The sequence below is a fragment of the Rhagoletis zephyria genome, unplaced genomic scaffold (genome assembly GCF_001687245.7).
Source record: "Rhagoletis zephyria isolate East Lansing unplaced genomic scaffold, Rhagoletis_zephyria_1.1 Rzeph_scaffold_01093, whole genome shotgun sequence".
Taxonomy (NCBI): domain Eukaryota; kingdom Metazoa; phylum Arthropoda; class Insecta; order Diptera; family Tephritidae; genus Rhagoletis; species Rhagoletis zephyria.
In genome coordinates this window covers 86,088-108,099 of record NW_016158177.1, presented here as the reverse complement: position 1 = coordinate 108,099, position 22,012 = coordinate 86,088, and the positions used below count along the sequence as shown (strand labels likewise).

The following is a 22,012-nucleotide window of genomic DNA, read 5'->3' as shown; positions in this document are numbered from 1 at the left end:
TTGCCATTGACGATTGTTGCCTATTTCTCATATTTTGCATGGTGGGTATGCACTTATCGCCCTCTTTCTCCTGAAAAACAAATAACAAATTCACAACATGTACTCGTATACCCGTAGTGTTAGTTTCCCCTTATGCTCACTCTATTATGCACCAAATAATGCATAGAATCCTTTTTATTGAATATTAAATCAACGATGTTGATACAAAAGCACAGTTTGATCGGCAAAGGATGCATGCAGCTAAAAGCACTGGAAGTTGTCAGGGTAGCTTGAATGCTGCATACTCCCGTTTGTTGCAGTAACGACAGAACAGAAATGGGTCGAGGAAGCGGAAAATGAAAGCATTCCGCCGCCATGTTATTTTTGGGCGGCCTTACTCTACATTTATTCGAAGCATTATGTGAATGTATGTGTGGCTATGTTTGTTGGAATAGTTTAAAGACCGTGAATTAAGCTACACATCAATGTATGCTATTGCATGAGCAAGTAAAAGTATATGTACATAGTAGTAGTTATTACATAATTGAACGTAATAAATTGATAATGAAAATTTCAATAATTTTCCAAAACACTATTCTATTTATATAGACGTGCATCCATACGAATGTGCCCCGAGAGAGCTTATATGTATCTACATATTGATATCGTGCTTCTGCAAGCTTCATACAAATTAGTTTCTTATATTGGATATTCCAACTCCACGGGTGGGACATTTGAATTGCAAAAATCTTCATTATTTTTTTTAATTTAAGTGTAAAGTCCTCAAAAATTCTACATTTCGTTAAAGCTACACCTTATTTACTACTATATGAGTTATTACCAAAAAAATACGAAAAAACTTCCAACTTACATTTATATGGGAAAAAATCTGAGTTATTTCTTCTGTCATGGGTGGGACAAAAAACATAACCTACAACGAAAACACCACGAAAGCAACACCTACAACGAAAATTATTAATAATAATAGTAAATTGGCGCTTACCCATATGTTAGTGTTTGGCCGAGCTTCTCCTCCGATTTGTGGCGTGCGGCTTGATGTTGTCGCGTGCGCTGGGTTTGGGTCCCGCCACGTTCAAACCCCGCCCAATGAAAAATAAAAAACAGCCTCGGATGAGACCCCCTTTTTCTGATGACGACCACGGCAAACGTATAAAGGACTATGATTTAAGGGTATGCACCTGGAATATCCGGACCCCTAATGGGGAAGGTGTCTCTGCCCGGCTGGTTGATGTCCTCGGGAAGACAAAGGCTGACATCACCGCCATCCAAGAAATGCGATGGACGGGGCAAGGAAAAGTAAGCGTGAAGCCTTGCGACGTCTACTACAGTTGCCACGTAAAGGAGCGCAAATTCGGTGTAGGATTTGTGGTAGGAGAGAGACTCCGTCGCCGAGTACTGGCGTTCACCCCGGTGGACGAACGTCTAGCCACAATCCGCATCAAAGCTAGATTCTTCAACATCTCGCTCATCTGCGCCCATGCCCCGACGGAAGAGAAGGATGAGGCGTCCAAGGATCTCTTCTATGAGCGCTTGGAACGTACATATGAGCGCTGCCCCCGACACGATGTCAAAATCGTGCTTGGCGATTTTAATGCCAAGGTGGGCAAGGAAGGGATCTTTGGCGCCACTGTCGGAAAATTCAGCCTCCACGACGAAACGTCCGATAACGGACTGAGGCTGATCGACTTCGCCGGGGCCCGAAATATGGTAATATGTAGTACTAGGTTCCAGCATAAGAACATCCACCAAGCTACATGGCTGTCTCCAGATCGAAAAACGAGAAACCAAATCGATCATGTTGTGATAGACGGAAGGCATGCTTCAAGCGTTTTGGACGTACGTACACTCCGAGGGCCAAACATCGACTCGGACCACTATCTTGTTGTAGCCAAGATACGCACCCGCCTCTGTGCAGCAAAAAATGTGTGCCCAACAATGCAAGGAAAGCTTAACGTCGAAAAGCTGCAATCACAACAGACGGCCAATTTATTCGCCACTCGACTCACACACCTGCTCTCTGAGAGCACTCTTCAACAATCCGACGTACGCGAGCAGTGGAACCACATTTCCCGATCATTAAGTACCGCCGCCGAAGAAGTAGTTGGATTTCAGCGAGCGGTTGGATTTCAGCGAGAACTGGTACGATGAGGAATGTCAACAGAGAAAAAAAATGCCGCCTACAGGGCCACGCTGCGATCGGGCGCAATGTGAGCCATGTGGGACCGTTATAGGAAAATGAAGAAGGAAGCGAGACGTATTTGCCGCAATAAGAAGCGAGAGGCTGAAATACGTGAGTGCGAAGAGCTTGAGATGCTGGCAGGAAGAACGCTCGAAAATTCTACCAGAGGGTTAGGCGACTTACGGAAGGTTTCAAGACCAGGTCGAACTCTTGTAAGAATAACAATGGCGACCTAGTGACCGATGTCCAGAATATATTTAAATTGTGGAGGGAACACTTTTACAACCTACTGAATGGCAGCAGCGCTGAAAGTAGTGAAGAAGACGAACCCGAGTCCCCAGTCGATGATGATGGAGTAGCTGCCCCACCGCCTGACTATGACGAGGTACGAATAGCGATTACGCGGCTGAAAAACAACAAAGCTGCTGGAGCTGACGGCCTGCCAGCCGAGCTATTCAAGTACGGCGGCGAGGAGCTGATGAGGTGCATGCATCAGCTCGTATGCAGAATATGGTCAGATGAACGCATGCCCGACGACTGGAATTTAAGTGTGCTCTGCCCAATCCACAAGAAAGGCGACCCCGCCATACGCGCCAACTACCGCGGAATTAGCCTTCTAAGCATAGGTTACAAGGTCTTATCGAGCGTATTGTGCGAAAGACTGAAGCCCACCGTCAACGAGCTGATTGGACCTTATCAGTGTGGCTTTAGGCCTGGAAAATCCACCATAGATCAGGTATTCACAATACGCCAAATCTTGGAAAAGACCCGCGAGAATAGGATCGACACACACCATCTATTTGTCGATTTCAAAGCCGCTTTCGACAGCACGAAGAGAAGTTGCCTTTATGCCGCGATGTCTGAATTTGGTATCCCCGCGAAACTAATACGGCTGTGTAAAATGACGTTGAGCAATACCACCAGCTCCGTCAGAATAGGGAAGGACCTCTCCGAGCCGTTTGATACCAAACGAGGTTTCAGACAAGGCGGCTCCCTTTCGTGTGATTTCTTTAATCTGATGTTGGAGAATATAATAAGAGCCGCAGAACTGAAGCGCTCAGGAACAATACTTTACAAGAGCGTTCAATTGCTGGCGTATGCCGACGACATCGATATTATTGGTGAAAACAAGGGCTACATCTGTTCTGCCTTCTCGGGATTGGATAGAGAAGCAAAGCGAATGGGTCTGGTGGTGAACGAGGACAAAACGAAGTATCTCCTGTATCCTGTCATTACACAAACAGTCAGAGCATACGCGTCTTGGCACCTACGTGACAGTTACAAGTTTGAAAAAGTAGACGACTTCGTTTTTAACTCCAATAATAATGTCAGCCTTGAAATCCAACGGATAATGACTTTTGCCAACAAGTGCTACTTTGGGTTGAGTAGGCAATTGAGAAGTAAAGTCCTCTCTCGTCGTACAAAGATCACACTCTATAAGTCACTCATCATGCCTGTGCTGGTGTATGGCGCGGAGGCATGGACAATGAAAGCATCTGATGAGGCGGCTCTTGGAGTTTTCGAGAGAAAGATTGTGCGAAAGATTTACGGACCTTTACGCATTGGTGACGGCGAGTACCGCAGACGATGGAAAGATGTATGAGCTTTACAACGACATGGACATAGTGCAGCGAATTAAAATACAACGGCTCCACTGGCTTGGCCATGTCGTTCGAATGGACACCGACGCTCCAGCTCTGAAAATATTCAACGCGGGCCGCGATGCTGGTAACAGAGGAAGAGGAAGGCCTCCTCTGCGTTGGAAAGACCAGGTGGAGAAGGACTTGGCTTCACTTGGCATTTCCAATTGGCGTCAGTTAGCACAGAATAGAAATGACTGGCCTGCTGTTTTGGACTCGGCCAAAATCGCTTGATGTTGTCACACAATGGGGAGGGACCTACAGTTTTACGCCGACTCCGAACGGCGATTGTATTTTTATTAGAAGCTGTTTGTCATGGCGGAAATACACTCGGAGGTTTGCCATTGCCTGCCGAGGGCCGACCGCTGTTAAGAAAAAAACATTTTTATTTTTTTCCCATGCTGCTTGAAGCCAGGCAAAATTTATTGCTTTCTTATAAAAAAAATCCGAAATTCCTTTGTCTTTGGTTGGACACGTACGATTTTTTATATGAAATGGAGCACTAAAAAGTGCGGTCCATATTAAAGAATAGTTATTAAAAAACATAAGAAGCCAAGGAGGAGTTCAATTCACCCAATTTGTGTCTTAGGATAGTCATATTAAGACTCACGATATACCACTGCACTCAAAATCTTCTTCAGATAACAATGGTGACACCCATACTAATGTATAAAAATGTGTGAGAGCGTGAATTATCAGCAACTGAATGCATTTTTCTAATGCACTTCGGTGCGGTGCATCCGATTGCAATGCAATTTGGATGATATACTCCGAGTTTATCTTAGAGATTTACAAGTTTGTTTGGACTAGCTAAAAGTTTTTGTATGTAAACCCACCTGTGACAACTGTCCTACCCTTGGTTGACACGGGTGGGACATGCTTCAGTTTTGAATTATTCTTAACCAACTATTTGGAAACGAAAATGAAATTAATGCAAACATTTGCAATGAATTTCTAACATTATGTAACAACCCTAATGTGACCAACCGTACTTATTTCGGAAGGACAGTACTTCTTTTTTAACTTTTTGAATTTCTTTGGAATATTTTGTACTTCAGGTCCTGTACTTCTCTGATCTTCTGGACGATTGTCACATGGCCCCGCGATAAATTCGTTCAAACCCTTCAAGTCGCCGGAGACTGATGGCATTATACCTGCGCAGCTGCAAAGGGCTCTGGAGGTGTCGCATTGGTTGGCTGCTATTTATGCGAATTGGGGATCGGGTACATCTCCAACGAAATTTTATGCGCGACGTTGGCATGGAGAGAAAGTATGTATTCTCTTAGCGAACGTTTTTTAATTTTTGTTTTTTAAAAGCGGTCTAGTTGCTATTTAAAATCCATTCGGGTATAAAGGGGAATAATTAGTCTCTTCATGGGACTTGCTCAAACAAACGCGATCAGTTCATTTTATATAAACAGATCAAAAGTGGTATTAGTCGCATGTTTGTTTGCAGGGTATCTATGCATCTACAGATGTATATATGTATATATGTTTGGAAATATGTATGTACCTACACATGCCAAGACATGCACGACGGCATATCTAGAAATAACAAGCAAACAATTGCAATTTTAGAGCAATATCTTCATCCGAAAATGTTCTTGTATATGTAGTTCCCACAACTACAATAAGTTCATATAAAGCGACATCATTTTTTTTTTTTTCAGTTATATGCAGCAATACTCGTATAAGATATTTCATAGCGCTGTGTTACGCTTGCGACAATCTGAGCACAACAACGTAATGATACAAGCCGCCTACAAAATTTTCCGCTGCAATAGTGGTTACGTATGCCGCATTGCAACAAGATTTGAAAACATAAATATGCATTTCTGTATTATTCTGAGCAAATAATTACATACACACGTATGCATGTATGTATGCACGAATTTTAAGTTTTCAATATACATAAGTTACGAGTAATTTCGTTGGAACAGTGATGCGTTTTTCACAATGCCTAATTAGCCGCGACAATAAATACGAATATACATACATACATAGTCGTTAAGCTGCCTTCAACACTTTTTACATCACCAGTAGGAGTTTCTGCAGTTTAATGTTTTAATTTTCATACAGGGGGTTTTTAAAAGCGTTGCATAAGTATACCTAAATAGCACTTTATGATCCTAAAATATTTTAACAATTCAAATCGAATAAGAAATTATATAAAATTCTTTACAGTATACAGATGTACATACATAATTAGTATGTCGTCACTAGACACGAATAGAGGCGCGATAGTGTTTTGACAGCGAAAAATTACAGGTAAAAAAATTTACGAAAAAAGACGCCTATGAAAAACTTCGGCGAAGAAAGACGCGTGACCTAGTCGATGGCGAAGAAAGGTGCGTAAACATAGATTTATACCTGCCCGGGAAATGTACCTTCAACATCATTCCCCAGTAACTCTTTGGGGAATTTACATACTGTTATGGTCTGATTATAGCAACTTAACGTAACTTACGGCTCTCTCTTAAAATTTATGTTAAATGGGTGTTGCTTATATTTGAACAGCCGAAACTTAACGTCCCTTACAGAAACGTCGAAATCTGTTTCATTTTGAATCTCTAAGTTCTACGTTCCGTTATGTTAAGTTAAGTTGCCATAATCAGGCGTTTACTGAATATCAGCTTAAATCTATCACTTCAGAAATTAATCAAAACAGTACTATATATCTTAACGAATTAAGTGCTGCCAAATTTATGCCATATGCTACTCAGTAAAAATACAGAAGAAAAAATAAAAGAGTACTAAAAATTGGGTTCGGTTCGGATCAAACATTTGCGGAAAATATCGGTTCGGTTAATGTTTCCGTTAATTAATTAATGCACGTCCCTGGTAAAATATAAATACATCCACGGACAACTTTCAAACAATTTTTAGGATTCGAAAATACTAACACTGGATAAATTTGACATATGTATTTTGTTATCATAGAAAAAAATGCGTTCTGAGGCCGGGAAGTCCTGGACATAAGTTCCCTAGATTTTTTCAGGATAGTTATTTGCAAGACCAGTGTAATTTGGAACTTAGAAAAAAATAAACAAATTCTGTATTTATTCTGAAAAACTTTTACCAAATAACAGTATTCGGAGCTTAATATTGTATGATGAATCCATTTGGCGATGACCATGAATTTATACGAATAGTTATAGTAACATGAAAAATTTACAAGATTTAAATTTATCAAAAAAAAAAGAATTTTTATTTTTATTTTATTGACGTTGTCTAATTATTTATTTATTTATTTCGGTATGTGTATGAATTTACAATTCTTACAGACTAAACTGCACCAGAAATCACGCCACGCTTACAATAAGGAATTCCAAAAGACTTTTTCAGACAAAACTTGATATTAATTTATCAGCTAAAAGTCTGTGGAAAAATCTTAAATCCGTAGGTATCGGATGTAAGATCGATTCGGGATGCGATTCGGACCCTGATTCCATTAACGACTTCTTTTTACAGTCGAGCAACTGCAAACATAATAGAAGTTTCAAAATAGACAAAAATTTGCTACATGCACCTGACAATGCTTTGCAGTTTAACGCAGTAACTGAGGATGATGCCATAAGAAGTCTGTACTCCATAAAATCAAACGCTGTTGGAGAGGATGGTATAAGCCTTAGGTTTTTGAAAATTATAGCACTAAACATAGTTCCCACTTTGACTCACATTATTAATTTTTCAATAACAAGTTCAACTTTCCCCGATGCATGGAAGGTAGCGAAAGTTATCCCAACTGCAAAAAAGCCATCGGCTACTTTGCCAACGGATTTTCGTCCAATAAGCATATTGCCAGCTTTTTCTAAAATCTGCCAAAAGTTAGTTGTTGTTCAAATTACTGAATACCTTAATAAAAATAAGCTACTAACCGAATGTCAGTCTGGTTTTAGAGCCCGCCATAGTTGTGCAACAGATTTGCTCAAGGTTGTTGAAGACATTCGCCCTGCCTATGACAGAGGCGATTTAACTGTTCTGACGCTTTTAGATTTTTCAAAAGCTTTCGACACAGTAGATCATTAAATTCTTTTCATAAAATTAAATAATTGTTTTGGATTATCTGCTAGCTCTCTAAGATTGCTTGAAAATTACCTCAGTAATCGTTGGCAGAAAGTAGTTATTATAAGCAACTGCTCTGAGATGAAGCGCTATCATTCGGGGGTGCCTCAGGGATCTATACTTGGTCCAATTTTATTCAGTATGTTTATTAACGATATAACTTATTTTTGTAAGACTGTTTCGATACATTTTTATGCAGACGATGCACAAGTATATTTTTCTCGTCCGATTGGCCTATCTGAGGATTTGGTGTTTAGAGTAAACGAAGACCTCGAACGCATCTCTTCGTGGGCGAAAAATAATAACTTAAATCTAAATGCCTCTAAGACAAAAGCCATTTGTATTACGTACTCCTCGCAACTTGTAAAGAATTTACCATCTTTGACCGTACAGGGAATTACTATCAAATACGAGTCCGTTGTTACTAGCTTAGGGTTTAAATTAAATTCATACCTTGGATGTAAAGACCATATTAACTATATTCTAAGCAAAATCTACTTTATTTTATTATGGTACACAGCCGACTTGATTCCTTTAAATGTGAAACTGAAATTGGTGAGAACTCTCATAGTTCCATTGATATCGTTTGGTGGGCTCTTGTATGGAAATATGGATTGTGAATCACAGAAAAAGCTGCAACTTGCTCTGAACAATTGTGCACGATATATCTTTTCGAAGCGAAAATTTGAGCACATATCGGAGTTTTCTTTTAAGATAATGGGCTGCAGTCTTACTAATTTCCTTAATTATCGCAACCAGAATACCTCTTTAAAAATTTATGTTTCGCGAAGTCAGACATGACTTGCAACCTCATTGTTCCACGCTAAAAATATCTCTCGTCATCTAGAACGTTCTTTGTTCTCATTACCGAATGTCGTTAAAAATGAACGCAATACAGCGCGCTTTAAATTGGCCTTAATGGAGTTTTTTGCAATAGAAAACACACTTCTCTAACTCTGTTTACTTTAACTAAATACTTATGCATGTATATGCTCTCCTACTTTATTTCTCACTAAATTAAATATAAGATATAAATGATAATAATAGTAGTAACTAATGTATTTACTTATAATGAAATATTGAATTATACAAAGATAAATTTCCAAATGTCGATGTACTTTAAGGGACAATAGTCTTACTTGAGCAAAATAAACTAAATTGAATTGAATTGAAGCATAGGTAAATTTAAAACTAATGCTAATTACCAGGGAACGGATTTTTAGGACCTAAAAACCTGTAAAAAAAGGCAAAATAAAATAACGAAATAGGCTGGGAAAGGCAAAATAAAATAGCGAAAAAGGCAGGAAAAGGCACTAGGTATTGCAAAAAAAGCAAAATAAGGCACTAAAAAAAGACAGAAAATACGAAGAACAATCAAAAAATACATTTATTTTAGAAATGTAAAAGAAGAAAAACTATGAACTAGTTTCATTATATGAAAAATTTTTACTTTGAATTTTTGACTATTTTATCCTTTCGAGTTTCTAACTCATAAAACTTTAATCTGTATAGTTGTAGTAACATTGAACCACATGATGTATTTTGAAGTTTTCTGGCAGCATTTTCATTCGATTTTCGCGAAGAAAAGCCTTGAATGTACTAAATGTGCGCTCGACGTAAGCTGATACAAGTGGAGCCCAATTTAAATATGGAACGTTTGAAACGTTCATATTATCAGGAATAAGGGCGTTTCCTCGCCCTTTATAATTTTATCCACACCCCTAAAGCATTCTTTAAATAGCACTATTTTTACTTAGTAATGTTTTTACTTGGGAATTAAAGCCAAATTTAGAGGATGAGAGGTCGAGGTCCAAAGAAACAAAGAGCTTATTCAAATCCACGAGAGTTCTATTAACCGGGGCATTAAGGCTATATACAGTATTGCTGGTGACAACATAAAACACCTCATAATGATGCAACATTCTACAAGGAACACTGAAATTAATTTTACCTAACAGTACTGGACAATCAACAGTGTTGTGCAGTGTCATTAGGTTGATCAACTGACAGCTAGAGCTATACTCAGGCCTAGGTTCAGAGAAGTGCAGAGAGCGTAGGGTAAACCGGATAAACGCTTTCTGTACAGATTCTAATCGATTTATATGTTTTTAGTGGTAAGACCTCCAAACGAAAACGGCATACTCTAATATCGAACGGACAAAGGACGAATACAATAGTTTCAAAGTGTACGGATCTGACAACGAAGAACTATTGCGCCGTAGAAAGGCGAGCATCGAGTAATATTTAGAGACAACATAATTAACATGTGTAACAAAACTAAATTTTGCATCAAAATATGCCCCCAGGTATTTGACCTCATTCACCGAGTCTAAATTTGTTGACTAAATACGATAGGTGTTACGGATAGGATTATGAAGCTTAGAAAACGTCATTTGGTGGCATTTCTTAATGTTAGGAGGCAATTTGTTTTTAGTGCACCAAAGGTACAACATATCGAGCTCAGCTTGCAGATTACTTTAGTCTCGAGCATTTTTTATAACCGAGTAGATTTTTAATTCATCCGCATACATTTGGGATTTAGCTGTAGAAAAGCACGATTCTATGTCATTCACAAATATAATGAAAAGCAGCGGACCCAGTATACAACCTGGGGATACCAGAGGTTGAAACAAATGCGTTAGAAGAAATGTCATCAATAACGACATAGCTTTGTCTCCATCGCAGAAACACAGAGTGAAAGCCCAGCTTGAAAAGATTGATAAGCAGAATTTTATGTGAGATTCTGTCAAAGGCTTTAGAAAAATCGCTATAGATTGAATCAACCTGACAGCCCATTTGAAAGGCAGCAAAACAATCATCCGAGAATACCGCTAGATTGGTTAAAGTCGATCTTCCCGTTTCAAAACCATGCTGATTGATAGAAATTAACTGCCTGAGGTTTGAAAAAATTTTGTCTTTTATGATGCACTCAAGTAACTTAGGTACTGTGGATAATTTTGAAATAGCCAAACAGCCAAAGTTAAAAGATGACTCAGAGGCACAAACATTCGCGGTGTCCGGGTCGACGATATAATCATCATCTAATACGAAATTCGACGCAAAGAAATCAGCAAAAAGATTTGCAGCTTCGGAAATTGAGCTAGCCTTTTTATCATTGTAAAAAACCGACGTGGGAATATTAGAAACACATTTTTTTGACTTTTCAAAGCGTCAAAAATTTTTCGGGTTTACTTTAATATTATTTTCAAAATTTTGCACATAAGTCTTATATCTCTCGAGAACCATGTGAGTTTATAAGGATGCTTTGAAATAATAGGAACATGTTGTTTACGTAATTTAAGAACAGTATTTGTAAATACTCTAAAACAGTCGGCAACATCACCAACCCCTATGATAATGTCCCAATTTATTTCAGATAAGAGATAATTTAAAGTCTGCAAATTACAACGATTATAGTTAAAAGACATCTTAGGATTCTCCATAGGAATTTCAAAAAACTCTATAGACTCAACTGCTAATATAAGTGGAGAGTGATGTAAGTTAGGCGCGGAAACAGCTGACGGCGGGGGATATAACTTAAACTTAATATCATGACTTATAAGTATTATGGAAAATATTAACTTCAACTAGCTCAATACCCAAGAAATTATCAACTAAATATGTTTTTGACGAATTACTCACATTAGTGGGACTTATAAATAAATAAAACGGCCCAACTTAAATTATTTAGATTGTAGTCTCCTAACACACAAAGCGTATGCTATCCAGTCTCGTTGTGAAGCGCTAGTATATTGTCTACGTGAGCCTTGTAGGTGGATTCATCACTGCATGGCAGTATGTAGGACACACAGTTGTGAGTTAGACCGAAATTACTGTGAAGGCGCACACAAAGTTGATCAAACAGAGAGTTATCATCCTTTAGCGGGACGGAAAAAGCTAGTAGATTACATCGCGTAGTTATAAGTACACCGCCTCCTCTACTAAGCCCCGTTTTGTTCGGATCTCTGTCTTTACGAAAAACATCATAGAATTTTGGATCAAAAAACTCGGCGTCAAAAAATTGAGCATTAAGCCAAGTTTCAGTAATTACGAATATGTATATCATACTCACAAAGCGAGCTACATATATGTACGTACATCTTCTGCCTTGGTTCTAAGACCTGAAGCATTTTGAAAATATATTTTTATGATCTTATTGGCCGACGAATTATTAGATGGTATTTCTAAGTTTCTTGTATTTGGTGTACATCTTTTTGAAAAAAAAAAAAAACGGAACGGGCGAACAGTCAGGATTAAGCAATTTATCGTATGCGGTTAGGGGAATACCTAGCTTAAAAATTATACTATTCAAAGTTGAGACAGGTGTATCCTTCTTTACTAGCTTATAGCATAATAGCGAATTTTTATTCACACCAGCATGCCTCACTACAAAATCCCGGATGTTATCTTCCGTTACGGAGGTCGAAAATGAGGACAGGTGCAACCATTTACGTTGTAACGCAGCATCATGAGCTACAACACCAACTCCGAATTCGCACTTGCATAGGTGCCCATGACGAGATTTTGATGTTTTTTTTTTGTACACACAAATGTATATGAATTTGTCCATAAAGATGTAAATAAAGTTCCTTAACAATATATGTACATACATTTATCTACGCATGTAGACATACAACCATCCGTGCTTATGCATATATGGGTGATTCTCTCTATGGATAATAGATGGATCGGGAGCCGAAAATGTCCAACTAATTTTTGCAGGGATGTGTAGAAGGCACAATTCTCTACAATGTGTGGTCAGAAAAATAAAAAAATTAACCGCGTAATGAGATGAGAATGAGTACTACCATCTTTATAGATATTGTGAAAATTTTCAACATTTTATCAGCGATAATGAGCGATAATGGATAGGTAGGACAAGAATACGACAGTTTGTGGAGGATCACCCATATCTCGATATATGTAGGTAGAATTGAAAAACATTAACAAAAAAAAACACAGCAACAAAACTTACATCACAGTATTCTTGATTATTTGCTTCTCTCTGCTTCGTGTTGTTGTTATTCTAAAATGTGAAACGCTTTTTTCTTGGGTTTTCTCATTTGAATATTGTGTTTTGCGTTGGTTGGAGATTTGGTTAAAGTTATCAGCTTCCTTGAAATTATTCTGAATTGAAATTATTGAACGGTTTTTTGTTTTTACGTTTGGTATTTCTGTTGTTGCATTTCAATGTTAAAGCGTAGGTCTTCTTACGGTTGTTTACTTGCTGAATTGTTGTTGGTTCAAATGATATTCCATTTGTTTAAGCGTTTGTTGTTGTTTTATGCATATTTCGTTTTTTGTTTGTTTTTTTACAATTTTTAATTAATTTCAATCAGTTTAATTCGAATATATTATGCTTCTCTTGTTTGCATATCTGGACTAGGAAACATACCTGCAAACAGAGCAAAAAAAGAAATACACTGAAATCAGATTGCGTAAATTGTATTTCAAATGTGCATTTCTTTATTATACAACAACAGTTAAAAGCTCTGTTATGCGGTAATTGATGTGATACAAATTACAAAATACCTTTAAGTTTCCACTGAGGGAACTACGATATCTCTTATACGAGTACAAGATTTTTGTTTCATCGAAAAGTAAATTTTGAATACATAAAACACCTATCCTTGATGTTAGATAATATCAATTTCATAGTGTATCACAAAGTGTTATAAAAGAAACTTAAATTTTTATGATCGTGCCTATCAATATGGACGTTCAACTAATACTAATATTGTGCCGGACTTCCACTGAAAGTCTACCTATTCCAAAAAAAATTAATTCACCGAGCCCAACTAAAAGTGGTTGAATGTAATTGAGCCTTAAGGCTGGTTTTCACTATGTAAAATTCAATGGCATTTGTCGTCAAATAAGTGAAAACACATTGTCAAATGGCATCAGAAAGCGGTTTATCGATTGATTTGGAACAGTATAGGTCTTTAGTCGTGTACATGCGCTGCGAAATCGGCCGAATGCCAGTTGTTTGCCCATAATATCATCGGTAAAGGTATGGATAAAGGAGACAAAGTTGTGTCAAATTATGTGGCAAAAATTTGGCGTCAAAATATGACATAGTGAAAACAAGTCCTTGGACGTAAGATTCAACCTTAGCCACGACCGAGGAATGAAATGCTTTGAAACCACCAATGAAACCATTTAAAACCCTTTTCGTAGGCGAAATGTATTTTGTAGGCTTGCAATTTGTTTAGCGTACATGCAAATGTAAAGAAAAATATGACTCGTAAGATTTAATAGTTCCTGAACGAAGGCATATAAAAAAATATTTCGTAAAACTGATCAAACAAAAATAACGGTTAAAATAGTTTTAGGAATTTCACAGGGCATCTATCCACTTAAAAACATTTTGGTGCAGTTACAAATTCTCTAAAAACGAAAATTTTTTGAAAAATTTTACGACTTTAAGACTTTAGGACGCTTTGGGATTCCCCTAATTACCTACATATGTATGTACTAAGGCATCCAATCCCGGACCATTTTTTAATGCAGGGATTTCGTGATCTTAAATTGGTAATCCCGGGACCCGGGATATTTCGGGATATTATTATCATTAATTAAAATATGCTAACAAACTAGTTTTGTAGTTTTTCTTCAGTGAGAATACTAGAAATAGAAATAAATTTGTGTTTTTAAGCAAAGAAATATAACTGTCTTTATTTTATATTTATATAAGTTTAAAAAGCTAATTGCAAACTGAATAAACTTAAAACTATGGAATTGAAATTCATTCATATTGCAGTCGCAGTCATTTTTACAAAAAGTAAAAAATGAAGAGATCATCTTTACTGTTACATATAGTATTTATACATATACACATATGTGTAGTAATATTAGTATGCCACAACATATGTATATATACTTCGGTATATATACAAGCTAACACATATTCGAGGATTTTTTTTTCTTTTTTCTTCGGAGAAATGATCTGTCAAAGTTCGAATTTTTTCGTGATTCTGACCATTCATGTACTTCAAATCGTTATATCTCGGGCATGATTTGCATAGTAAAGGTCAGTAAATTTGGGATTTAAAATTACACCATCGTAATCCTTGTTTAATTCTCTATGAAAAACATGTTCCAAAAAAGTTGGAGTTTTTCAAGAACTGTTTTTAAAATATTTTTTTTATGACGAGGTGGTTTGTTTTGTGAGAGCCAACAATGAAGTCTCTACGATGAGCAGAACCCGAGATATAACAATTTGAAGGAGTACATGATTATGTAGTTAGATTCACGAATTCACAGATGTGAAGCCAATCGAAATTGTGACACCAATTTTGTTGTCCAATATGAAAAAGAATGCCTCATGTATATGTTATATATTTATATTATAACCTAATAATAGTCCCGAGGGCTTGATCCCGGGATTTCGGAAGTCGGGGCCCGGTACTAGATGCCTTAGTATGTACTATGTGTGGCGCACAGCCGATGCGCAGTGCTTCAAAATTGTAGGTCCCCCCGCTTTGTGTGACAACATCAAGGCGCACGCCACAAGTCGGAGGAGAATATCAACTCAAGTCTATTACTATTATTATTTTTCATTTTCAATCTCATGAATTGCTTATAATGACTTTTGTTCAAATTTTAATATCTAAAGTTATCTAAACAAATTCTATGGGGCATCGAAATTTTATACCATGTCCCCATCGGAGCTAACCACGTAGTTATGGCTGTTGAGTTGGTTATCCCGATAACCCACTTCATTTAGCGTAGTTTCGCCATATAAAAATGACAGTACTTAACCATTTCACTGAGATGGTTAAAAGCTAACCAACTCGAAACCAAGTCGAAAGTCTGATACAACCCTGTGTTTTCCCGCCATCTGTGGGTCATTAGCGTTAAAATGTAAAAATTTCGTTCCTTACTAGTGTTTGGACTTCGCTAAGATCAGATTAGATTTACTCCGGTTTTTGAAAAAAATTGAAATCTACTCCTCTACTCCGCTTGACTTCAAATCTATTCCGTTTTTTTTTCCATTCATGTTATGCCCCTCTTGGGGCCGTTTTTTGACTGTTCACCACCGGTTTCAGTAAAAAAAAGTTGAAAGTTAGCCAAATATCACTATTAAAAAGTAACTATTTCATAGCAATACGTTAATAAAGTAACTTCTTTATAATATATGTAAAATAAAATTTATATAAAGTAGAAAAGGTTTAGATGCTATTGCTCTTTAAAAAATTAAGTGTTAGAAACGTTCTACTTTATAGAAAATGCTAAATATTACCTAAATATGTAACATATTATCCTTACATTGTCTCGCGTTCTTATTTTTGCATGAATAGAAAATATTTAAGTCAAACAATTAATGTCAGAAACGAAAATAAAAAATTCAATCTAGTACGGAAAATTTGTTTTTGCTCAGATTTTTAGTCCTGAATCGAGTTTTGTAGGTCCGAACACTGTTCTCTACATTTGTACTGCTTTATAAACCAATACAACCAATAGTTAGTGATGTGGTTAAGTTCGATTTGAGATGGTTAACTTTTTGGTGGGGACATGTTATTATTTTCTACTTTTTAGTCCATTTACAGAAGCGTAGTATATAAACAAGTTTTTTTTATTTTATTTTATTTAAAATTTTTTTTGGAGAAAAATATGAATATGGCAACGCAGGATTTTCACAATGAAGAAATGAAACGTCAAAATTACTTATCCGCCTGCAGTAATATATGCAGATTTTTTCTTGATTTTTTTCTTGTGAGCTGGATACTAGCTTTAATTTTTCATGTTTATTTGCCAAGAGTTTTCCAATGACGAATAGTTCATTATACTAAAGCCAACGTTTCAACTTAAGCTACTTTGTTTTGTTGGCACAGATTTGATTTCGACACAATAATGTTCAAAATACGTGCAGTGATGATTAACATAATTTTCATACCAACACACTATGTGCTTATAAAAGTTCAGTTTATGTAGAAATACATATGTATGTATATGTATGTGCAAGATGTAATTTCGCTTGATAAGAATTCGATTATGAAAACATACTTACATATCCACTTTTTGCCATCTCAATAATCCAGGACTTGAGATAGACAATTTGCAGTGAGAATGAAGTTAAGTATTTTTTTGCAGAAAAGTTGAGTACGTACCTGAAATGGAAGAAATAAACTGATGTTAAAACAAGTAATTTTTAGCAAAAAAAAAACCGACTTCAACTATCATATAAAAAAAAAAATATATATATATATATCTCATGATCCACTAATCGGATCTTAACCAGTTCCTGTGCATTTTTATTTGATCAATACTTCTTCCTTATTTATATATCTTTTCTAAAGGAACAGGCTTTAACACAAGTGCATTTACACAGAAACTGTTGTATTTTTAATTTTTTCCTTGTTAAAGTTTGAATTTTTTCTGGAATCTGGAATGATTAATTAATTCCTCAGATACTATCATGGCTATCGAAAAGTCATGTATGTATATAGGGTTTATGGAGAATTTTATTTTCTTACATTTTCTGTATCTCTTATTACGATTATTTAATTGGTTCGTAAGATATAGGTGATTAAGTGGAACCAATCTTTTTTTTAAGCTTAATAACGGTAAATTGCAAATATATCGAAAACGTATCCATAAAGAAAAAAACTAACTTGATTTTTGAAATCAGCGAGCGATTCTACATACAAATTGGATAGTGGCGTCTGGAGAACAAAAACAAAATTAAAATTTGTGGTCCAGTGTAATTGTTCGATAATAAAAATATGTCGAGCTTATCACATCTGGAATTTTATCGCGCTGCATATCGAATTTTAGATTATAATAGCAATGGAAATGTGATTTGCGATACCATCATATGTATACTTGTGTTCAGCTGATTAAGTCAAGAGACATTTTGACTAGTTTTGGCTATTTTTCTTTTGTTTATTTAACGTTCGTATTTTTTTTTTTAAGTTTAGCACTTTACCTAACCTGCGCCACATGAATCCACATTTCAGACTTCGTACAAAAATTATGAAAATTCAACAAACTTGAACATTTGCACCCAAAAATTTTAAACTTTTTATTCAGAATTTTTAGAAACATTTTGGCGATGCAGTTTTCTAGCATTTTAAATTTTAGTAGTAGTAAAGCACGAATTTCAAGACGCTAAAAAATCGCATTGATTTTTATTACCTCCCTTTTATTAGCTCGGGATGTAACTATGTAATATTGATGCGCCTAAAAGATGCAGCGAATTCTATTCTCAAGTTACATACCTGATGACAGTACGATGTTATGTAATGAATTTGTCGAGCACATTTTACATGGAAGAAAATGCACAACACCGTCAGCCAAAAAAAAATGTTAAAAACCAAGGCGATTTTCTAGCGTCTACAAAACTGCATACTCAACATTTTTCTAACAATTCCGAATAAAAAGTTTACATTTTCGGGTGTAAATGTTTAAAGTTTGTCAATTTTCATAATGTACGAAGTTTGACATGTGGATTTATTTGGCGCTGGTTAGGTAGAGTGCTAGACTAGAAAAATAGTAAAAATTAGCCAAAATATCACTCGACTTAATCAGCTGACCACAAGGGTGCATGCATAAACACATAAACATAAGTTCATATGTATATACATATACACATATGTACTTTCCCAGTGGGAAAATGTAAGTCATGGTAATCGAAAAAAATAATCAGTAAAACAGCAATTTTCATATCCGAAAATGGGTATTTCCATGAGTCACATACGTGGCAGTAGTACGTTTCAAAGAGATACAAACAAGGAAAACATTTGTTTTCTTTCTATTTTGTTTTTACCTCTATATCTAACTGAAAAATAAAAACAATCGAACAGCATGGTTCTTAAATATTCGCAATTAAGGAGAGAGACGTTACGTGCCAAAAATGGAAGTTGATTTTTTCTTTTCTTATAAAATCGCAAAACGCTGCGAATTGTGGATGGCTCTTTTCATGAAACTTATTTTAATATGATTTGGAGTAATTCTAGTTGTTTCTAGAGTTTTTTGAATTAGGCAACTTGATACATTTTTTTTTTAATGTGAAATGTTACATGACGTGACATAAATTTCCATCATTAAAGTAATGTTAATATTGCTTTTAAATGAATTTTTAACGCAAAAAAACATGCATTTTATGTCGACTATACTTTATAGTTTGATTCAGGGTAAATTTTTTGGAAATCTATGATTTATTATGCTTCAACTACATATGCCAAATTCGAACCAAATGGTACCCTAAATTCGGTTTTTCGAAATACGTATGTATCTCGATCCTGGCGCCGTCCAGCAATACCATTTTACGCAAACATTTTTCTGCTTACATAACCAGTATATGTATATGTATTTAAAAAAGCAAAAAATTTTGCTCATAAATACATTAGATATATGACTATAACGTTTTTTCGCGGTAGACCTTCCGATGGAAACACCCACCCGGCGAAAAGTATGGCATTAAATTTTTCATGATGTATGTACATAGTAATCGGGGAATGTATGCGCCTTAATATGAATTTTTTAGGACTTTTTGGATACATTAGATTGTTGATTACATATTTCTCAGAACTGGAATCTAAAACTTACAAGAAACACACATTTCCTTGTTTATTACGCATTAACGCAATACTACTTTTCCCACTGGGCTGGTATGTATATTCATGTGCATATGTACATATATTGTACATATGTATGTATGTACATTAATAAGTATTTACTTCTAGCGTACATTATGCATATCTACAAATTTTCACAAAAAAGTCCCGACGTTGCTAATTGCAAAAAATTATTATGGCTATGGAAAAATACACATCACGAATGATCTACATACATACTCTTATATACTAGAATGTTTGCACAAACATAACTGAGTATGTGTATAGAATATAACGTTTCGCTACATTGTATTAACGGCTAGACGATTACGTACAAATTCATAGGTATACATACATACGTACGCGCATATGTAGTATATAGACTTAAGACAGATTTTACCACATAATCACATCAGAACAGCAGCAGCAACAGCAACAGCATCAACGTCAATCTCATCAGAATCGACTACGGCGAAGACGAGACGCTAAGCAGAAATCACACAAAGAAATGAAAATCTATTGACTGGAATGGCTGTTGTTGCAAATTGTTATCATAGCTGTTTTTTTGTGTTCGCCTTCCTCCACATTGCTTCCGCCGGCACTGATGCTATTCACGCCATAATGGTACGTCCCCCCTCCGCTTGCAACCCTCCACATTTTACTATTGAGAGGAGTTCGTCCGTTTTCTGTGCTTCGTCTTTCCGCTTATATTACCAACAGTTCAATGAACTTAATTTCATATTTTTCGCGCGCGCGCGCTTCTTTCTTAATCGCAACTCTCCCATTTCTTTTTTCATGCTGACGCACATTGATATGTACATACATATGTATGTACGTATATGTATTTCAAAGCACATAGATAAATAAATAATGCGTACATATGTACGCATGTGTATTGTCAACATTATCTACAGCTGTTTTTTCCATTCTGCCACTCCAACGGTTCTGGATGACATTTATGAGGCCATATAAAGTTCGCCTCCGACGATCCACTTCCACATCCAAAGGCACACATACATTCATATGTATGTATGAGCATGTACATATTCTTCTTCTTCTTGTTTGGCGCTGTACCGCGTAAACGATTTTGGCCGAGTCCAACAAAGCATGCTTATCATTTTTCTTCCATGCCCACTGGCGCCAATTGAAAATACCAAAGAAAGCCACATCCTTCTCCACCTGGTCTTTGCAGCGCAGAGGAGGCCTTCCTCTTCCTCCGTTATCAGTATGTTGTAAAGCTCATCGTTATATCTACGTCTACGGTATTCGCCATCGCAAACGCGCAAAGGCCCGAAAATCTTTCATTTTCATTTCATTTCATTTATTAAACAAATTCATTAGTACAATAAGATCTTAAAGCTCTTTTATAGTACAACAGTAATTATAAAGCATAAACATAAAGCAACAAAAGGAAAACAATAAGTAAAAAAAAAAAAAAAAAGAAAAAGAAAAAGAAAAATGCAACTAGTTCTAAGACTAAAAACTAACATTATTACTTAAGTAAAAACACAACGACACAAACGTAAACATGTGTAGATAAATCGCAGAATCTTTCTCTCTAAAACCTCAATAGCCGCCTCATCAGATGTTTTCATTGTCGAGCGTGACAAGTTTTCCATGTATTTTATATGGAGAAAAAACAGGGTTTCGTGGAAATGGTATAGAATTCTTGAAAATCAATACTTTTTTTATCGGAACACTTTTTTCTCTCCAGAAGACTGCCGACAATAATACCCAATTGTTTATTTTGACATTTTTTATTACTAGCGATTTTTAATGTTTTCCCCGTTGCATGTTTTAAGGTTTTTAGGGGTCCTATACAAAATAGTTAGTAATTGAAAATGGTTAAGTAAAGAATTGGATATTATTATTGAAAGTCTTCTGAAGTTTTCCGGTCGAAAAATTGAGATTTTCAAGAACACTATACCATTTCTACGAAAACTTTTTTACAATATAAAATCTATGGACAACTTTGAGCGCTTTGAGCGGCTATAAATGTTTTTTGATTTCAAAATGAAAAAAACAGGGGTATAATTTTTTTTAGTATAGCACAATCCTGGAGGGTGAGATCATTAAAATTCCGGCTTTACCTTTTTTGCACCACTCTACTGTATATGCGTGCATACATCGAGCCCTAAATTTTTAAAAATCTTTTTGATGCAGAAATACTTCTAGAGCGTCTAATTAATTGCACTTCTGCATCAAAAAGAAAGTTTTAAACTTTTTTGGCCGTTAGGTATCGATATATATATTTGTTTGGTTAAATTTTGTTTTGAACTTATTTAACATCAATCGCACAAAAATTCCACAAGTAAAAAAGTTAACAAAGCAGTAAAGAAATTTTAGAAATTTACCGCTTATGTAAATGGAGTGATTAGGGAAATGAAAAGAAGATATCGACGCAAATGCATGTGGCATGGAGATTTTTTAGGCGTTAGTTAATATCGTTTTGTTGGAAGTTGAATAAAGTTCGAACATAAAAAACCGAAATATGAAATCGACATCGAAGTGGAGAAATTTCAAATAGATAAATAAATAATAGGGAAACAAAATGAAAAGCACTCAAAAGC

At 36.0% G+C, this 22,012-nt stretch overlaps 1 protein-coding gene across 15 annotated transcripts in view; it reads right to left on the bottom strand.

Annotated features, from left to right (window-relative positions):
* LOC108362756 (protein split ends-like) overlaps nucleotides 1-22,012 on the bottom strand; it is a 140,951-nt gene that overhangs the window by 37,454 nt on the left and 81,485 nt on the right. For 3 of the 15 annotated variants that reach the window (XM_017615886.1, XM_017615892.1, XM_017615889.1), the window contains 2 exons: nucleotides 16,895-16,994; nucleotides 12,860-13,279 (listed from right to left, as the gene is read on the bottom strand). The exons of 10 other annotated variants lie outside the window; for them this stretch is intronic. In XM_017615886.1, the coding sequence (XP_017471375.1) occupies nucleotides 12,860-12,861 (2 nt within the window). In that variant the 5' untranslated portion in view covers nucleotides 12,862-13,279; nucleotides 16,895-16,994. The remainder of the gene's footprint in view (nucleotides 1-12,859; nucleotides 13,280-16,894; nucleotides 16,995-22,012) is intronic. 2 more of the 15 variants (XM_017615887.1, XM_017615888.1) reach the window with 2 other exon arrangements.